Source organism: Schistocerca gregaria, chromosome 1 (genome assembly GCF_023897955.1).
Source record: "Schistocerca gregaria isolate iqSchGreg1 chromosome 1, iqSchGreg1.2, whole genome shotgun sequence".
NCBI classification, from domain to species: Eukaryota; Metazoa; Arthropoda; class Insecta; order Orthoptera; family Acrididae; genus Schistocerca; species Schistocerca gregaria.
The window spans coordinates 1,003,787,917-1,003,808,554 of NC_064920.1; the positions used below are offsets into that span (position 1 = coordinate 1,003,787,917).

The 20,638-nt window shown below is 40.1% G+C and overlaps 1 protein-coding gene across 2 annotated transcripts in view; it reads right to left on the bottom strand.

The window, feature by feature from the left end:
* Positions 1-420: 420 nt before the first annotated feature.
* The window catches only part of LOC126278615 (uncharacterized), a 77,234-nt gene continuing 57,016 nt past the window's right edge, over positions 421-20,638 (bottom strand). The window contains exons 2-3 of one of the 2 annotated variants that reach the window (XM_049978859.1): positions 8,715-8,800; positions 428-3,138 (exon numbers count right to left, since the gene is read on the bottom strand). In XM_049978859.1, the coding sequence (XP_049834816.1) occupies positions 867-3,134 (2,268 nt within the window). In that variant the 5' untranslated portion in view covers positions 3,135-3,138; positions 8,715-8,800 and the 3' untranslated portion in view covers positions 428-866. Of the gene's footprint in view, positions 3,139-8,714; positions 8,801-20,638 lie in introns of both variants that reach the window. The other variant, XM_049978865.1, reaches the window with a different exon arrangement.

A 20,638-nucleotide genomic window follows, 5' to 3' on the forward strand; every position in this document is an offset into this window, starting at 1 on the left:
CTAAAAGTGGTATCTGAGCTGTGATGCCAGTCAACAGATACCGTTAATAACTTTTCTCTTAAATGACTGTACATTTATTTCAAACAACATGTGGATATAATATGTAGCCTCATGATATGCTGGAATTATGTATAGAATCAATGTATTTCCCTCTTAAGAGATGTGCTGGTGGTGTGGGTGATGGTGAAAAAGGGGTTGTAGAATGGAGGGAGGGGATGACAGTCATAGCAATGAGGTAGTATATGGTACTGATATATGTAGCTTATCACCATCATCTTTTCCCCACTAGGAAGAAGTGAGGTAGTATATGGTACTGATATATGTAGCTTATCATCTTCATCTTTTTCCCACTAGGAAGCATAAGTTATACTCATGAGTTCCCGCCACCTGCAAGTTCCATTAATGGAATAAAGATATGCATTTCATATGTGCTTTCACTTCCAGCCTCTAATTTATGCAAAATACTACATTTTTTCCATGATAAAAATGAATAAAATTAACAGCCTATTTTATACATGAGAAAAAAGATAATTATTTCCATACAAAAAGCAGTTACAAGGAAATCAAAAAATTAGAAGACATTTGAGAACCATAAAAATCATGTATAGTTTCAATATTACAGCACAACACTTCATTGAAAAAGTATTTGATTTTACATCACTGCCAACCATCTCATTGTCCAATGGTTTACACTTATTATTTTATACTGGTGTCACTGAAATAATGTTCTATATTTTCACTATATGATAAAATTTATCCATTCTTTTATTTACCACAGCATTCATTTACCACTAGGGCATTATTTCAAAACCACTGATTGGAACAAGAGATCATCAGTCATCTCTTTCTTGTGCTGCCCCATATATCTATTTTTTAGAGTCTTCCACTACAGTAGTGACAATAATGTCAGGAGTACGGCCATCAGCAAGACTTTCAGGAAGGGCTTCCCAAGCCACTCCCACCTCTATCTGTGGAGCAGTCTCAGAGGAATGTTGGCCACTGGCTGAAGGTATCATAGTTATTTCCACCTCTATGACAGGTCCACGAGATGGAGAATGCTCTCTTTGTTCTTGTGTGAATTCAGTTACATTTTCAATTTCATTTTCAGCTTCAGTTTCATTTTCAGTTTCATTTTCCTTGCTCATTTCTTTGCTTAGATCATCAGTCTCTAACACATCAATGACTTTGAAGGAGCCAGAATCAGTGCGTTGCAATGGTTCATCAACATGTACAGATTCCAAAAGCAGAGCATCCTCCTCAGATATAGGTGCAAACACAGATGATTCATATGGAGTAGTGCTGTCTGGTACCCATGTGAATTCTTCACCATTCTGTGGCAGAACTGTGCTGGATGCAATCTCTTCTTCTGTACTGTATTCAGGGAAACCCCACACAGATTCTCCAATAGTAATAGCAAAATTAAATTTGTTCTCTTGTCGCTCTGCTGTAGGTGCTAGGGACACTGTTGATAATATATCATCTTCCTGAGGAATAAGAAATGGTTGAGGTGCTACTGCTGTATCACTTAGGAGTGCCCATGGTACATCAGGTTCACCTTTTTGCACTGTTTCATCACCTTCAGATACTTCTATTTCACTTTCTATTGGAGCACTTTCCTCTGGTATATCTAATGCCCCTGAATCATCAACCAATGGTTGGTCTTCAGATTTGTTTAATACATCTGGTGTACTTGTTAACTCACCTTGTAGATCTGCAGCATCAGGCACTGATGATATTGACTCTGACTGAAGTAATTCTCCCAGGCCAACATCAGTCTGAACTTCAGTTGATGTCACCTCATCATCAGCAAGTTCCTCATTCTCACTCCCTCTGGCTTCCAGTGCCTCATCTGTTGCAATTTCTAAATCTGCTTCTTCTATCACACACCTATCTCCTATAAGCTTATAAAGTTTTTTTATTTCACCTGTATTCAAATAATCTGGATACCAAGTCTCATCACTTTCATCCCCAATATCAGCAATCTCTTCTGAAACATGCTTTGCATCAGTGTAGCATCTTCTCTTCTCTTCATATTCTTCATCTGGCTCTCTCAACAAATCTTCTGGCTGAATTATAATATCGGGGTCAAAATGCAAGTCTGTCTGTATAAATTTTGTGTTAGGGGTTTCTTCAATGTGAAAGAATTTCTCACGAGTTACACCCACAAAGTTCAAATAAGATGGCACCCAATAAATCTCTTCGGGAGCTTTTTGGATAGGTGCAGAAAGATCATAATCCCACATTGGATGACACTTTAAGGATGAAACCTCAAACCGTAATTCCTTCTCTTCAAAATATACCTGAGCTTCTGCCATTTCAGGTGGCACAGATAACTGATAATCCCACATGGGTTCACATTTTAGTGAAGATAATTGTAATTTTAATTCATATGTTTCATCAACCTGGGATTCAAGCATAGATGGTGAAGCAAGGAGATCATAGTCCCACATTGGTTCACACAATTTTGTGAAGATGGGCAGTACAAGGTCCTCATAAGTTTCCACAATCTGGTCTTTTACCATTGAAATTGGAGCATATAAGGAATAATCCCACATTGCCCTACTTTCTTTCGGTTTTTTCCCCTTTCTCTCTTTTATCCAATCATCAATTTCTGTCTCTTCCTGCTGTTCAGAACCTGCTTGCTCTGCTTCTGTATCAGCAGATTCTTCAGTGACTTCTGTGTCAGCTCCCCCTTCTTGTTCTTCTCCCTCTGCTGCTTCTTTGTCAGCATCCTCTTCTACTTCTTCTTCCTGGTCCAAATCTTGTGTCTCAGTCGGTTCTTCTGCACCACCTTCTGCCTCCAATGTTTCTAAGAGTTGACGAGCTATATCTGTATTTGATGCGGTAGGACTAAATGTAAAGTCAGTCTGTGCTTCATTTTCAGTGTATTCTACAGCAGATGACTCAGCACCTCCTGCAGGTTCTTGTTCTGGGACTTCCTGCGTATTAGCATCTAATGTCTCATCACCAGTAGCTGCCTCAGTTTCATTTTCACCTTCATCTGCTCCTACTTCAACTTCTGCTTCTTCAACTTCCGCTGCTTCACTTTCTCCTGCTTCACCTTCTCCTGCTTCACCTTCTCCTGCTTCACCTTCTCCTGGAGGGTCTTGTGTTTCTGGCTGCTCTTCAGACATGTTTCTGCAGAAAAAGAAATACTATTACCTTCACATTGTTTTCTATAAAATATTAGTGCTGTTTGTTATTATTTCTGTGCCATCAATCGTGGTGCTTTTGGGCGGTTTTGTCATTATTTTGATTGTAACTTCCGTATATATTGTTAGATTTAATTTATTGTTATGGAAGGGGTAGGGTGTATGTGTAACGAATAAAATATCCCAGAACCAGAAAGTGTATGTGTAGGTATATTTATCTGAGGCAGTTAAATAAAGTGTCTGAAGTCACCCCATGGATTGGGGTGATTTTAGACACATGTGTTTTTTAAATCTCTGTCTGAAGTTACAGTATATAGAGGGCGAAATCGGACAGTTACTGCCTTTTTTTTTTAACAAAAATTCTAGATGCTTTTTATTTGATTTTGGTGACTTTTATACATTTTAAGGTAGCCCTTTGTTACAAATAAGTGATATGGAATGATATAATGAATGTTATATATTACAGATAAGCTTTTATTTTGCAAGAATTTTAATAAAAACTTTTTACAGTTCTTAACTGAAATATTAGAAACAGACAGAAACGAACAAAGTAATTTAAGTAAAAGGTCAAAATACTTTTTCTTACTCATCATTCTAAATTAAGTTGTAAACACTTGAAATAAATGATTGTCTTCGAGTCTAAAGCACATTCCCCTCTTCTCAACTGGTGTGGGAAGTATTCTCGAAATTTGCAATTTTTGTATTGTGTCTTCATCAGGGACATTAGAAAACACAAATATGTTTTTACTGTTCTCATGTTGGTGCAAGAATTCTCATTTACTTGCGTAGCACCAACATTTGTGGCCACTCCAAGATACTGCCTTGTTTGCTCCTTGTTTCCACATTTATATTTGTACTGTGCAACAAGAAAAGCCTTTTCTTTCAGCAGTAAAACTTCATTGTATGATGTGTCATTTCCACTTTCACTACTGTTAGAAGCACTGTCACTTGTTACAGCACTGTTTTCGTTTCCTTGAAAATCTTAGCCAGTGATTGATTTTCCATGTTGAACATCTAGTTTGTAGTGGTGGCAGAAGCTGCCAAGCTTGTTTGGAGGATAACGAATTTCTTTGAGTGTTTCTTCAAAAGTGGAAGACCATGCATCTGCATTGCTTTGCTGGCCCTCCTCATTATTAGGCAATTTTCATAAGACATGATCTGGATCAAAAGGGATTAGGCCCATGATGTGAAATCCACCCTTTATGTTTTCCTTGGAGTTTGCTGAAATCTTAATCAGTGTCTGCTTCAGAAGAGATTGGAACGCATCCTTGGAAATGGTCCCACAAGTGTGGGACAGCTCGCCACGCTGCTTTCATTGGCCTGAAGAAGCTTACATTGAGTGATTGGAGGAGGTGCGTGGTATTGGGGGGGGGGGGGGGGGGGAGAGAAGGTGAATGAATGAAATATTGTTCCGCTCACACTCTTCAATATCACGTAAAGAGACACGACTGGATAAGTTGTCTCCAATCATGACTGTTGGCCCATTTAGCCTTTTCAAATAGGGCAAAGCAGTTGTGAAGAACCAGTCTTCAAATACTGGCAGGTCAAACCATCCACTTTTGTTCCTATTGAAACAGGTTCGTTGTGGTCCATCTTCTTGCCACATGTCCCACAAATGCTCTCATTTGTAAAGGACATACGGAGGAAGCAGTTTACCATCAGCATTAGCTGCCATCATTATTGAGACACTAGATTTTGATGAGTCCATCACTTTTTCAGCATGCTTACTCCCTCATTTCGTAATCATCTGCTGCTTGCCTGGATCATCTGACATGTTGGTTTCATCATAGTTTATCGTGTTGCTAGGTAGGAGATTTTCCAGCTTTGCCTTGATATTGGAGAAAAACATCTTAGCAGTCTCTTTGTTCACTTCTGCACGAGCTCGTTTAATTTTTTCGCATAAGCAAATGGAAAGATCTTCTGATTGTTGTTTGAGGAATAAATGCAGCCATTCTTCCCCTGGCAAATTATTATGAAATTTCTTCTCTTTTCGGCCAGATTATCAAAATAGCCTTTAACTAAATATCTAATATCCAATTTAATGAAGGGAAATCCCCAATGTGCAGCCCTCTAAATACCTTGCTTCAACATTTCTTCTTCTTCTTTATTTAGCACTGGCTGTCCTCCCATTTTTTTCAGATGTGCTTCCTGCACTCTATTTTGTAGGGTTGATTTAGGTATACCATAAAAGTCACATGCTTTTCTGTATGATAATGTACCACTCTGAATATCACGAACAGACTCATCTAAAAGTTCCGGGTCATAATTACACCGTACTGTAGCACCTCTCCTGCTCTTATATGGCATTGTCCGAAATCACCCCCCACAGTACACAGTTTTACAAAAACCATCATTATTTTATAACCTTGCATGAGAAACTCGACAAACTTGTGCAGAAATTGTCTCAATGCTGTTAGCTACTGAGCATGTCGACAATTACAGTTACAATAACTTCCCACTCAGCACAACAATATAAAGTTTCCACTTTACGATAATGCATGGATTTTTAACACTGACACTGTTCATCAGTTATTCACCTAGGGAAACAATTAATGCAAAATAAAAGTTGTGGAAAGCGATAAATGCAATCTTGTGCTTAAAATAACTGACACATGGACGTTAAAATAAGTAACTCTTTGTTTCTATGCAGTGAGAAAGAGTAAATAAGCCATACTATCCGAATTCGCCCCGGGGTCCAAAATCACCCCGTTTGATGGTATGTCTAAATAAATCCTATATAGTCAGCATTTTTGCAAGTAAGTGATGAAGGAAAATTTGTAATAATGGTTTTCGTTAATAGATACCAGAATACAGTATTAAATCAGCAATAGTTGTTAGCATCACTAGCATAAAGGTCTTATTGGGGCTTTAGGTCTGTTACATGGATTTACAAAAATTCATATTTTGAAGTGAGTACAAAAGATTCAATAACCAGAGCACCTGGAAACTGACTTAGCTCCATTACTTTCTTTATTGTCAAGCTACATATGTAGCATAAGTTAAGATTTTTTTTTGTTTTAAGCTATTGTACGCCATCAAATTTTGTGCTTGGTGCCTCAATATTTCTCACATTGCAGAGCAATAGGTGATGTTTTGCTGAAAACATTTCTACATAAGAAATGGAAATTTAGACATCAAAAGATAGACACAAATGTCCAAAACTACTTATGGCAATGAAACAAATGCCTTCTGAAAACATTTTTGGCTGGCTGTAGTATCCTTCAACATTTCTTATTTTATATTCAAAATTGGATAGATGCCAAATCTGCTGTACAACTTTGATCTAAATGAAAGACAGAAAAACAAAGTGAAGCAAATTCATTTGCACATAGGACTTTTTATTTGATGGAATTGTACTAGTGATTAAAATCTGTTCATTGTTCGTTAACACCAGATTTTCAGTACACGCTGTGCATATGAGTGCCAGCCATGACTGAAGAAGTGCTGGATGGATTTGATAACAAACAGATGACTAAGAAATAACATTAAGAGTTCAAGAGACAGGTTGCGTTATCTAGTGTTCAAATTTATACAGAGTGAATCACCTAAAATTTGCAGCACAAATATTGCAAAAATGAAAAGTGCTACTGATGAGCACTTTTCACTGAACTGCTTGGTAGGCAGGGACTCATATTGTCAGTCAATAAACAAATTGTAATAATTCTTAGAAAAACATACAGTTTTTCAATGGAAAAATGTCGATTGATAATAACAGACTAAAAGTAGGGTACATTAGAATGTCAGTGGTGTTTGTTGCAGGATTTTAGTGCAAGCCATTTATGATATATCATACTTTAAAACGTTCCATACCTACACTTGTTTGTGCCTTTCAACCTACGTAATTGCTAGGTAATATGTTGTTACATTTGCTTACAGTATGCTTGTGTGATCCTTGAGTGTATTGCGACATGCTGATCAGTTAGTGTGGAACAGTCCATGCAGTAGGTGATTAGTGGACGATAGGATTTACCAGTGCAGAAGAAGCCAAAATGCTCATGGTGTATTGAGAGTGTAGGAACAATGCAGTTTGTTTTAGTACAGTGTACACAGCAAGATATCCCAATTAATTGGGAAAATTATAGTTTTGGTAGTGGTGGGCGTGATAAGACATCCTGTGAAATATTTTAAATGTCCTCTCTGAAAACTACCTAGAACAAATAGTAAGAAACCCTACTCATGAAGGAAATATAATGAAACAAATAGACCTGTCCTCTTTGAGGATATCCACATCGAAACTGGTGTCAGTGACCATGTGGTTGTGCCAAAGGACAACTAAAACAAGCAAAATGGTATATATCTTCAGTAAACTAGATAAAAAATTAGTAATGTCATCTTTAAATGAGGAACGTGGAACTTTCAGCACAGGTCAGGAGCATGTGTAGGGAATCTGCCTCAAGTGTGAAAGAGTAGTTGACCACATACTGGACAGATACATACAGTGGATTAGTTCACAATGGGAGGGACCCTCTGTGGTATGGTATCCAATCACTGTAAAGAAACTTGTATAGAAACAGATATTACTGCATATTAGGCGTAAAATAAAGCATAGGTCTATAGATAGAGAAATGCTGAATAAAATACTTTTGGCTGTCCAAAGAACAATGTGTGATGCCTTCAATGACTACCACAGCAGAATATTGTCAAATTACATTCCAAAGAAATCCAAATAAATTCTGGTCATATATAAAGGCTGCTAGTGGCACCTAGTCCAGTCCCTAGAACGAATGAGACAGGGACTGAAATTGAGGGTAGCAAAGCAAAAGCTGAATTGCTCAACTCCATTTTCAAATGTTCCTCTAAAAAGGAAAACCCAGGATAATCTCCCCAATTTAATTCTCTTACCACTGCTAAGATGAATTAAATAAGTATTAGTGTCAGTGGTGTTGAGAAACAGCTGAAATTGTTAAAATTGAACAAAGCTCCAGGCCACAATGGAATCCTAGTCAAATACTGTAGTAAATTTGCAGTTGAGTTAGCCCCTCTTCTCACAAACATCTATCATAGATCCCTTGAATAAAAAAAACCATGCCCAGTTTTTGGAAAAAGGCACAGGTCACACTTGTCTACAAGAAGGGTAGTAGAAATGAGCCACAAAACTACCATCCAATATCCATGACACTGATTTGTTGTAGATTCTTAGAAGATATTCTGAGCTCAAACATTATGAGGTATCTTCAATGCCAACCAGCACGGTTTTTGAAAAAAATTGTTTATGTGAAAACCAATTCACACTTTTCTCACATGAGGTTCTGAAAGCTTTTGATCAAGGCAGCAAGGGAGATTCAGTGCTCCTTGATTTCCGAAAAGCATTTAACTCGGTACTGAACCTGCACTTATTGTCTAAAGTATGATCATATGGGGGTATCAAGTGAAATTTGTGACGGGACTGAGGACTTTTTGGTAGGGAGGATACAGGATCCAGAATGAGATTTTTACTCTGCAGCAGAGTGTGCGCTGATATGAAACTTCCTGGCAGATTAAAACTGTGTGCTGGACCGAGAATCGAACTCGGGACCTTTGCCTTTCACAGGCAAGTGCTCTACCAACTGAGAGAGCACTTGCCCGCGAAAGGCAAAGGTCCCAAGTTCGAGTCTTGGTCCAGCACACAGTTTTAATCTGCCAGGAAGTTTCAGGATACAGCATGTTATCTTAGATGGAAAGTCATCTTCAGATGTAGAACCAACTTCGGATGTGCCCCAAGGAAGTGAATTGGGGCCCTTGCTGTTGTGTATTAATGACCTTGCAGGCAATATTATTAGTAAAATCAGGCTTTTTGCAGATGATTTAGTTATCTACAATGAAGCACTATCTTAGAGAAACTGCATATATATTCAGTCACATCTTTATAAGATTTGAGCATGGTGCAGAGATTGGCAACATGCTCTAACATTCAGAAATATAACATTTTGCACTTCACAAAATGAAAAAAAAACATAGTATCCTATGAGTATAATATCAGTGAGTCACTCTTGGAATCTGCCAACTCATACAGCTAGAAGATAGCTTAAAAAACACTTATGCAACCCATCCTAGAATATAGCTCAAATGTGTGGGACACATACAAGATGGAACCAACAGGTGATATTGAACATACAGAGAAGAGCAGCATGAATGGTCATAGGTTTGCTTAATCAGGTGGAGAATGACACAGAGATACTGAAGGAACTGAACTGATGGACTCTTTAAGACAGATGTCAACTATGCCGACAAAGTCTATTAACAAAGGTTCAAGAACAAGCTTTAAATGATTACTCTAGTGATACACTACGACCCCCTACGTATCACTCACAGAGGGGTCGTGAGGATAAGATTGGAATAATTACTGCATGCACAGAGGCATTCAGAGAATCACTCTTCCCATGCTCAACATGTGAATGGAAAAAATTTAGTTCCAATATAGATGACCATCTCAATTAAAAAAAATGTTCTGAAAACCACACAGCATACTTCAGGCAAAAAATATCCACCTTCTGGTATTCAGTTTTACTGATCACCCACTCTGTACTATGGAAATTATGCGCTTGGAAACAGGTATGTTATGCCCAAAATTTGTAATGTATTCTGAATATTTTGTGCCTGAAAAAAAATATTCATATTGAATATCAACATATCTGCCAACAGCCTTGCCACAATGGTAATGCTGATTTCTGTCACATTACCGAAGTTAAGCACTGTTAGGCTGGGCTAGCATCTGGATGGGTGACCATCTGGTCTGCCAAGTGCTGTTGGCAAGTAGGGTGCACTCATCCCTTGTGAGGCAAACTGAGGAGCTTCTTGATCAAGAAGTAGTGCCTCCAGTCTTGTAAACAGACATACGGCTGGGAGAGTGGTGTGCTGGCCACATGCCCTTCCATATACACACACCCAGTGACACCTGTGGGCTGAGGACGACACAGTGGCCAGTCAGTACAGTTGGGCCTTCACGGCCTGTTCAGATGGAGTTTAGTTTAGTTTTATTAGCATACCCAGTCCTGCACCTCAAATAAATCCGCTGTCACTGGTAATAAATAAAGCTAAATAGAATGGACAACTTTTTGTACGAAGCTCACTTGGTTCACAGTCAAATGAGATGTGTATGTATGGTGACATGCTGGTAAATTACACACCCTATCTTCAGTCCTACACAACCTGAACATTTTGTCTCATATCTGCTTCACGTGGCCCTCAACCCCACATGCAACCTTCCTAGATGTTGACCTCCTCCTCTCTGATGGTTCCATCTGCACCTCTGTCCACACTGAAGTCACCAATCACCAACAGTACCTGCATTTCAACAGCTGTCAGCCCTTCCACACTAAAAAAATCCCTCCCATACAGCCTTGTCACGCAGAGATGGTGTATCTGCAGTGACGAGGATTCCTTTGCTCAGTATGTCGGGGATCTTACAAAGGCCATAACAGGCAGGCACTATCCCCCAGACCTAGTCCACAAACAGATCTCCCATGCCTTTACCCCTCACATCTCCTATCCTGCCACCACTCCCAAGAACCAGGCACAAGGGAGTGCCCCTTAAAGCACCCAGTGCCATCACGGACTGGAACAAGTTCAAGAACCTTGGTAGTGAAGTCACTTTATAAAAAGGGAGACAGGGGTAATATTGACAATTATAGACCTATTTCTATGCCATCGGTGTTTGCTAAAGTTATCGAGAAGGTTGTATATACAAGGTTACTGGAGCATTTAAATTCACATAATTTGCTGTCAAATGTTCAGTTTGGTTTTAGAAATGGTTTAACAACTGAAAATGCTGTATTCTCTTTTCTCTGTGAGGTTTTGGATGGATTAAATAAAAGGTTGCGAACGCTAGGAGTTTTCTTTGATTTAACGAAGACTTTTGACTGTGTTGACCACAAAATATTATTGCAGAAGTTGGACCATTATGGAGTAAGGGGAGTAGCTTACAATTGGTTCGCCTCTTAAGAGCAGAAAGCGGCAACATTGACAATGGTAGTGATGTTCAGTCACAATGGGGCACTGTTAAGTGGGGCGTTCCCCAAGGGTCGGTGCTGGGGCCACTGCTGTTTCTTATTTATATAAATGATATGCCTTCTAGTATTACAGGTGATTCAAAAATATTTCTGTTTGCTGATGACACCAGCTTGGTAGTGAAGGATCTTGTGTGTAATATTGATTCAGTATCAAATAATGTAGTTCACGAAATAAGTTCGTGGCTTCTCGAAAATAATTTGATGTTAAATCACAGTAAGACTCAGTTTTTACAGTTTCTAACTCACAATTCAACAAGAACTGATATTTTGATCAGACAGAATGGGCATATTATAAGCGAGACGGAACAGTTCAATTTCCTAGGCGTTCGGATAGATAGTAAGCTGTTGTGGGAAGCCCATGTCCAGGATCTTGTTCAGAAACTAAATGCTGCTTTATTTACCATTAGAACAGTATCTGAAATAAGTGACACTTCAACATGAAAAATATTTTCATACGCTTATGTCGTACGGTATTATATTTTGGGGTAATTCTTCTGATTCAAAAAGGGTATTTTTGGCTCAAAAATGGGCTGTTCGAGCTATATGTGGTGTAAGTTCAAGAACCTCTTGTCGACCCCTATTCAGTAGTCTGGGAATTCTGACATTGCCCTCACAGTATATATTTTCATTAATGTCGTTTGTTGTTTGCAATATTAGCCTATTCCCAAGAGTTTGCAGCTTTCACTCAGTTAATACTAAGCAGAAATCCAATCTGCATGTGGAATGCACTTCCTTGACTCTTGTGCAGAAAGGAGTGCAGTATTCTGCTGCATCCATTTTCAATAAGCTACCACAAGAACTCAAAACTCTTAGCAGTAGCCCAAACTCTTTTTAAGTCTAAACTGAAGAGTTTTCTCATGGCTCACTCCTTCTATTCTGTCGAGGAGCTCCTGGAAGATCTAAATAATTAAGCAAATTCCTGTGTTACATTGTTGATTTTCTTTATTTAAACTTACTTGTCACCTGAATATGTTTTTAATATTTCATTTTATCAGTTTCTAATATCGTGTTATAATTTTATGTATTGACTTGTTCCATGACCATGGAGACTTCTCCTTAATTTGGTCCCACGGAACAATAAATAAAACTGAAACCTATCTTTCACCAAGGCTTCGATTACCTATCATTGTGCCCTGAAATGAGGGACATCTTACCCAAGATCCTTTGCATCCCACCTAAAGTCGTGCTCCATTGCCCATCCAACCTCCATGACGTCCTAATCCCCACTCATTGCCACAAGGATCATATCCCTGTGGAAGATCCAGGTGCATGAGGTGCCCAATCCATCCACCTAGCATTTCATATTCCAGTCGTCACAGGCTTATCCTATCCCATCAGAGGCAGGGCCACCTGTCAAACCAGGCATGTCATTTACCAGTTCTGCTGCAGTCATTGTCCAGCTTTTTATATTGTCATGACTACCAACCACCTGTCCACCAAGATGAGCAGCCACCACCAAACAGTGGCCAAGAGCAAAGTAGACCACCCTGTGGCACAACATGCATCTGAACATAACACACTCGATTTCAATGGCTGCTTCATTACCTGAGCCATACTGGATCCTCCCCTCCACAACCAGCTTTCCTGAACTGTTCAGATGGGAGTTATCCTTACAACACATACTCTGCTCTCATAATATCCTGGCCTCAACCTGCAGTAACATATTGTCCCCACACCACCCACCCAGCAGTTTCCACCCCCTCCACCCCATCATCTCTTCCCCATTCTCATCTCCCAGTCTTTGTGTTTGTTGCCCCTTGCCAACACCCATTCATCTTTCCTCACTCCTGTTCTTTTTCCCCCACAACCTTGCCCTACGACCTCCTGATGCTGTGCCTGTTGGCATTATAGTCCCTGCACAGTGGTAGTCATATCTATGTGCATGGTGCGTATGTGCTCGTGTGTATGACTGAAGTTACTCTTTTGCTGATAAAGGCCATGGCCAAAAGGCCTGATGTAAATGTCTTTTTAACTGTGCTTTCTGCTGCTTCACACATCTTCTTTATGGTAAGTGGCAATCTATCTTTTCCTACATTGTTGATATTCCTACCTGGAGTTTCCACTGTTTGTACATAAACAAATTTATGTCTTACTGATTCTATAGTGTTTGATAAGTTCTAGTGTGTTCATCCACTTCATTTTGCTGATGGACACAACAGTTTTTTATAATGCAATGTAACAATTAAATTCTTATGTCTTTTGTTAATGTATAGCATACTCTATTCACACTTCTTTGTGGGATATAGGCAATACAGTGAATGAATGAATGAATGAATGACAGTCATCAGTTTCATAAATACGACCCCTAAGCAGTTTATGAAAGCAATTGTTGCCAGAGAGAACTTACTTACCCGACTCTTGTAATGCTTCTAGCAAATTGTAATATTTTGTGCTAGCTTGATTGGACTGCCCTTTAGCTATCTTTGCAGTTAGTCAAATACTCAAGGCACGTTTTCACACAGAGTGAAATATACAGTAATAACATCTGACTCACTTCTAATTATCCGTTTCTTTCACTCCTTCTAGTCTTTTCAAAAGTTTTTCAGCCAGTTGTCTACAACAAAATACTGACGCTTTCTGATATATATTAAAAACAAAGATTCCAAGACTTACCAAGCGGGAAAGCGCCAGTAGATAAGCAAAATTGAATGACAAGTGCACTAACAAACAATCAGAAATTGAAAATATTTTGAATAATCATTTTTTAAATGTTGTGGAGAAAATAGGATCTAGATCTTCACTAGAAGAGGCAAGGCTATTAATAGAAGAGGCCATACCTGCACAGTTTGAAACAGCTGTAATTCCACCAACCTCTCCCTCTGAAATCAGTAAAATAATAAACTCACTGAAAAGTAAAAGCTCTTACGGAATTGATGGCATTTCCAGCAAAGTACTTAAAGCTTGTTCCCCACAGATAAGTAGAATTCTCAGCCACGTATGTAATAGCTCTTTGGAGCAGGGTGTTTTCCCTGATAGACTGAAATATGCCATTGTAAAACCATTGCATAAAAAGGGGGATATGTCGGATGTCAACAACTACCGCCCAATCTCTCTTCTGACAGCTCTATCAAAAATTTTTGAGAAAGTAATGTATTCAAGAGTAGCCTCCCATATTTGTAAAAATAAAGTACTAACAAAATGTCAGTTTGGTTTTCAGAAAGGCTTTTCAACAGAAAATGCTATATATGCTTTCACTGATCAAATATTAAATGCTCTGAATAACCGGACATCACCCATTGGTATTTTTTGTGATCTCTCAAAGGCCTTTGATTGTGTAAATCATGGAATTCTTTTAGATAAGCTAAATCATTATGGTTTGAGTGGGGCAGTGCACAAATGGTTTAATTCATACTTAACTGGAAGAATGCAGAAAGTTGAAATAAGTGGTTCGTGTAATGTTAAAACAGCTGATTCCTCAAACTGGGGTGCTATCAAGCACGGGGTCCCACAGGGTTCGGTCTTAGGTCCTTTACTGTTCTTGATATACATTAATGACTTACCATTCCACATTGATGAAGATGCAAAGTTAGTTCTTTTTGCTGATGATACAAGTATAGTAATAACATCCAAAAACCAAGAACTAAGTGATGTAATTGTAAATGATGTTTTTCACAAAATTATTAAGTGGTTCTCAGCAAACGGACTCTCTTTAAATTTTGATAAAACACAGTATATACAGTTCCGTACAGTAAATGGCAAAACTCCAGTAATAAATATAGAATTTGAACAGAAGTCTGTAGCTAAGGTAGAATTTTCAAAATTTTTAGGTGTGTCCATTGATGAGAGGTTAAACTGGAAGCAACACATTGATGGTCTGCTGAAACGTCTGAGTTCAGCTACGTATGCTATTAGGGTTATTGCAAATTTTGGTGATAAGAATCTCAGTAAATTAGCTTACTATGCCTACTTTCATTCACTGCTTTCGTATGGCATCATATTCTGGGGTAATTCATCGTTGAGTAGAAAAGTATTCATTGCACAAAAACGTGTAATCAGAATAATTGCTGGAGCCCACCCACGGTCATCCTGCAGACATCTATTTAAGGATCTAGGGATCCTCACAGTAACCTCACAGTATATATATTCCCTTATGAAATTTGTTGATAATAATCCAACCCAATTCAAAAGTAATAGCAGTGTGCATACCTATAACACCAGGAGAAAGGATGATCTTCACTATGCAGGGTTAAATCTGACTTTGGCACAGAAAGGGGTAAATTATGCTGCCACAAAAGTCTTTGGGCACCTACCAAACAGCATCAAAAGCCTGACAGATAGCCAACTAACATTTAAAAATAAATTAAAAGAATTTCTAGATGACAACTCCTTCTACTCATTGGCTGAATTTTTAGATATAAAGTAAGTAAAAAAAAAAAAAAAAAAAAAAAAAAAAAAACCTTAATCATTAGTGTCATGCAATATTTTGTGTAATGTAATTTCTTGTACAGACATCTTTTATTAACCTGACACGTTCCACATCATTACGAAGTGTCGTATTCATGATCTATGGAACAAGTATTAATCTAATCTAATCTAATCTAATCACAATAAATAAAATGCACAAACACACACACAGAATTTCGAGCTTTCGCAACCGGCGGCTGCTTCGTCAGGAAAGAGGGAAGGAGAGGGAAAGATGAAAGGATGTGCGTTTTAAGGGAGAGGGTAAGGAGTCATTCCAATCCCGGGAGCAAAAAAATTTACCTTAGGGGGAAAAAAGGACAGGTGTACGTTCGCACACACACACATATCCATCCGCAAATACACAGACACAAGCAGACATTTGTAAAGGCGACTCCTTACCCTCTCCCTTATTTATGTCTGCTTGTGTCTGTGTATGTATGGATGGATATGTGTGTGTGTGTGTGTGTGTGTGTGTGTGTGTGTGTGTGTGTGTGTGTGTGTGTGTGTGAGTGAGTATATACCTATCCTTTTTTCCCCCTAAGGTAAGTCTTTCCACTCCCGGGATTGGAATGACTCCTTACCCTCTCCCTTAAAACCCACATCCTTTCATCTTTCCTTTTCCTTCCCTCTTTCCTGACGAAGCAGCCGCCTGTTGCGAAAGCTCGAAATTCTGTGTGTGTGTGTTTTGCGTTTTATTTATTGTGCCTATCTACCGGCGCTTTCCCGCTTGGTAAGTCTTGGAATCTTTGTTTTTAATATATATATAGACACACACAAAGGACTTGTAACAAAAGCACTGGCACGTCGATAGACACACAAACAAAAACAGAAACAAACATACATACAAAGTTCAAGCTTTCGCAACCAATGGTTGCTTCTTCAGAAAAGAGGGAAGGAGAGGGAAAGACGAAAGGATGTGGGTTTTAAGGGGGAGGGTAAGGAGTCATTCCAATCCCGGGAGTGGAAAGACTTACCTTAAGGGGAAAAGGGTCCTTTTTTGCACCCAAGGCAAGTACCCCCACTCCCGGGACTGGAACGACTCCCCACCCTCCCCCCCAAAACCAACATCCCCCCATCCCTCCCCCCCCCCCTGAAGAAGCAACTGTTGGTTGCAAAAGCCCGAATATATATAAAAAATAGTAAGAAACTTCCACATGGGAAAACTATATTAAAAACAAAGATTCCAAGACTTACCAAGCGGGAAAGCGCCAGTAGACAGGCACAATAAATCAGACACACACACAGAATTTCTAGCTTTCGCAACCGACGGTTGCTTCTTCAGGAAAGAGGGAAGGAGAGGGAAAGACGAAAGGATGTGGGTTTTAAGGGAGAGGGTAAGGAGTCACCTTTACAAATGTCTGTTTGTGTCTGTGTATGTGCTTATGAATATGTGTGTGTGTGCGAGTGTACACGTGTCCTTTTTTCCCCCTAAGGTAAGTCTTTCCGCTCCTGGGATTGGAATGACTCCTTACCCTCTCCCTTAAAACCCACATCATTTCATCTTTCCTTTTCCTTCCCTCTTTCCTGACGAAGCAGCCGCCGGTTGCGAAAGCTCGAAATTCTGTGTGTTTTATTCATTGTGCCTCTCTACCGGCGCTTTCCCGCTTGGTAAGTCTTGGAATCTTTGTTTTTAATATATTTTTCCCATGTGGAAGTTTCTTTCTATTATATATATATATAGGGAAACAAACCACGTGTGAAAAATGTATCTAAAAACAAAGATGATGTGACTTACCAAACAAAAGTGCCGGCAGGTCGACAGACACACAAACAAACACAAACACACACACAAAATTGCAGCCCTCGCAACCAACGGCTGCCCCCTCAGGAAAGAGGGAAGGAGAGGGAAAGACGAAAGGATGCGGGCCTCAAGGGAGAGGGCAAGGAGTCACCCCAATCCCGGAAGACACACACATATCCATCTGCACATACACAGACACAAGCAGACATTTGTAAAGGCAAAGAGTTCGGGCAGAGATGTCAGTCGAGGCGGAAATTCAGAGGCAAAGAAGTTGTTGAAAGACAGGTGAGGTATGAGCGGCGGCAACTTGAAATTAGCGGAGGTTGAGGCCTGGCGCACATCGAGAAGAGAGGATATACTGAAGGGCAAGTTCCCATCTCCGGATTTCTGACAGATTGGCGTTAGTGGGAAGTATCTAGATAACTCAGATGATGTAACACTGTGCCACGATGTGCTGGCCGTGCACCAAGGCATGTTTAGCCACAGGGTGATCCTTATTACCAACAAACACTGTTTGCCTGTGTCCATTCATGTGAATGGACAGTTTGTTGCTGGTCATTACCACATAGAAAGCTTCACAGTGTAGGCAGGTCAGTTGGTAAATCACGTGGGTGCTTTCACACGTGGCTCTGTCTTTGATCGTGTACACCTTCCAGGTTACAGGACTGGAGTAGGTGGTGGTGGGAGGGTGCATGGGACAGGTTTTACACCGGGGGCGGTTACAAGGGTAGGAGCCAGAGGGTAGGGAAGGTAGTTTGGGGATTTCATAGGGATGAACTAAGAGGTTACGAAGGTTAGGTGGATGGCGGAAAGACACTCTTGGTGGAGTGGGGAGGATTTCATGAAGGATCGATCGCATTTCAGGGCAGGATTTGAGGAAGTCGTATCCCTGCTGGAGAGCCACATTCAGAGTCTGGTCCAGTCCCGGAAAGTATCGTCACAAGTGGGGCACTTTTATGGTTCTTCTGTGGGAGGTTCTGGGTTTTAGGGGATGAGAAAGTGGCTCTGGTTATTTGCTTCTGTACCAGGACAGGAGGGTAGTTGTGGGATGCGAAAGCTGTTTTCATGTTGTTGGTGTAATGGTTCAAGGATTCCAGACCGGAGCAGATTCGTTTGCCACGAAGACCTAGGCTGTAGGGAAGGGACCGTTTGATGTGGAATGGGTGGCAGCTGTCATAATGAAGGTACTGTTGCTTGTTGGTGGGTTTGATGTGGACAGACGTGTGAAGCTGGCCGTTGGACAGATGGAGGTCAACGTCAAGGAAAGTGGCATGGGATTTGGAGTAGGACCAGGTGAATCTGATGGAACCAAAGGAGTTGAGGTTGGAGAGGAAATTATGGAGTTCTTCTTCACTGTGAGTCCAGATAGTGAAGATGTCATCAATAAATCTGTACCAAACTTTGGGTTGGCAGGCCTGGGTAACCAAGAAGGCTTCCTCTAAGTGACCCATGAGTAGGTTGGCGTACGAGGGGGCCATCCTGGTACCCATGGCTGTTCCCTTTAATTGTTGGTATGTCTGGCCTTCAAAAGTGAAGAAGTTGTGGGTCAGGATGAAGCTGGCTAAGGTAATAAGGAAAGAGGTTTTAGGTAGGGTGGCAGGTGATTGGCGTGAAAGGAAGTGCTCCATCGCAGCGAGGCCCTGGACGTGCGGAATTCTTGTTTATAAGGAACTGGCATCAATGGTAACAAGGATGGTTTCCGGGGGTAACACATTGGGATTGCCATGTATTATACAATTTATTGATTTGAATACACATGCAGTAATAAGAGAACAATTGAGACAAGAGCTCATAACACATGATGAAATTAGGAATAAGAGGGCAAAGAAAATGATTTCTCTCTAGAGACACACTCGTCCATAGTTTCTAATATTGATTTGGCAATTGATGTCAACATCACCACAGATCCCTTCCACCCCTCTAGGGCTGCAAAGCACCATGGTCTGAGTAGGAGTGACATACTACTCAGACTTGTAATCTTGGAGAAATGCTGGATGGTGAAGAGATCTGCCATAGCAGGAGCAGGGTGGTCATCATTAGTGACTTTTGAAGCAGGGGAATGGACGTTGAACTCAGCACTGAGTTAGTGTTACCTGTGCGAAGTTCTGCATTGATGGAGCTGGAAGTGGTTGAAGGATCCATAGTTTCTTGCAGCACCAAAGTCGGCTTCCCCCCCCCCCCCCCCTGCCCCACCCTCCTCCCAGCAGAGGCCTATGTAGGAGACAGAATATGGTTGCTGAGTTATTGCACAAAGTGTCCTAGTCCCATAGTGCCCTGGGCACCAAAAGTTGACATACATTGTGGGCTTGAGGAGATGGCATTCAAATGTAAGCTCTGCAATGTTTGACTCTGTGTACCAACCACAATAATTCTAAAGTAGTCATGAGAGAAAAGGTAAGAGGAAGTCAGCGAGCAGTGTGAAATATTCACCATACAATTTTTCTATGAGCAAGGATTACAGGTCATTTTTGTATGCAGTCCACATACCCAGTACCCATGGCAATGTGTGAGTCCATCTAGAGCTACATAAACAGCAATACTCTGCAAACTGCCTGATAGTGTCTGGTGGAGGGGGCTTCTGGAGCCACTAACGGATCCCCCTTCCCTGTTCTAGTTGTGAATGGTGTGAGGAAAGAATGATTGATGGTACACCTCTATATTAGTCCTAATTTCTCAAATTTTCTCCTTGTGGTCATTTCGTAAGAGTGTGTATGGAAGGAAGTAATATGTTGTTCAACCTTTCCCCAAAAATACTCTCTTGAAATTTCTGTTGTAAACCTCTCCGTGACGCACAATGCTTCTCTTGTATTGTCTGCCACTGGAGTTTGTTGAACATCTCTGTAATGCTATCACACTTACTAAACAATCCCCTGACAAAGTGTACCACTCTTTATTGGGTTTCTCTATCTCTTAAGTCATTCCAAAGTTGTAGGGATTCAAGAATGATGAATAATACTCAAGTATGAGTCAAACAAAAGCTTTGTAAACGTTGCTCTGGATAGTTACTCCTACATATTTTATGGTAGATACTGTTTCCCGAATTTATCATCAGTAGTGTTGTTGTACAGTAGTGGATTCCTTTTCTGATGTATGCATAAAATATTAACATTTATTTACATTCAGGGTCAGCCGCCAGAACCCACACCATTCATCAATCCTCTGTAGGCCATTCTTCAAATTGATACTGCCTTTTGATATTGTTTCTTCCTTATACATAACAACATTACCTGCAAACAATCTTAAAGAGTTTTTGACACTTTTCATTAGATCATTTATATGCACTGTAAACAGTAACGGAGCATTTCCTTGGGGTATTTCAGAAATTATCTTTACATCTGTCAATTTTGTTGCAT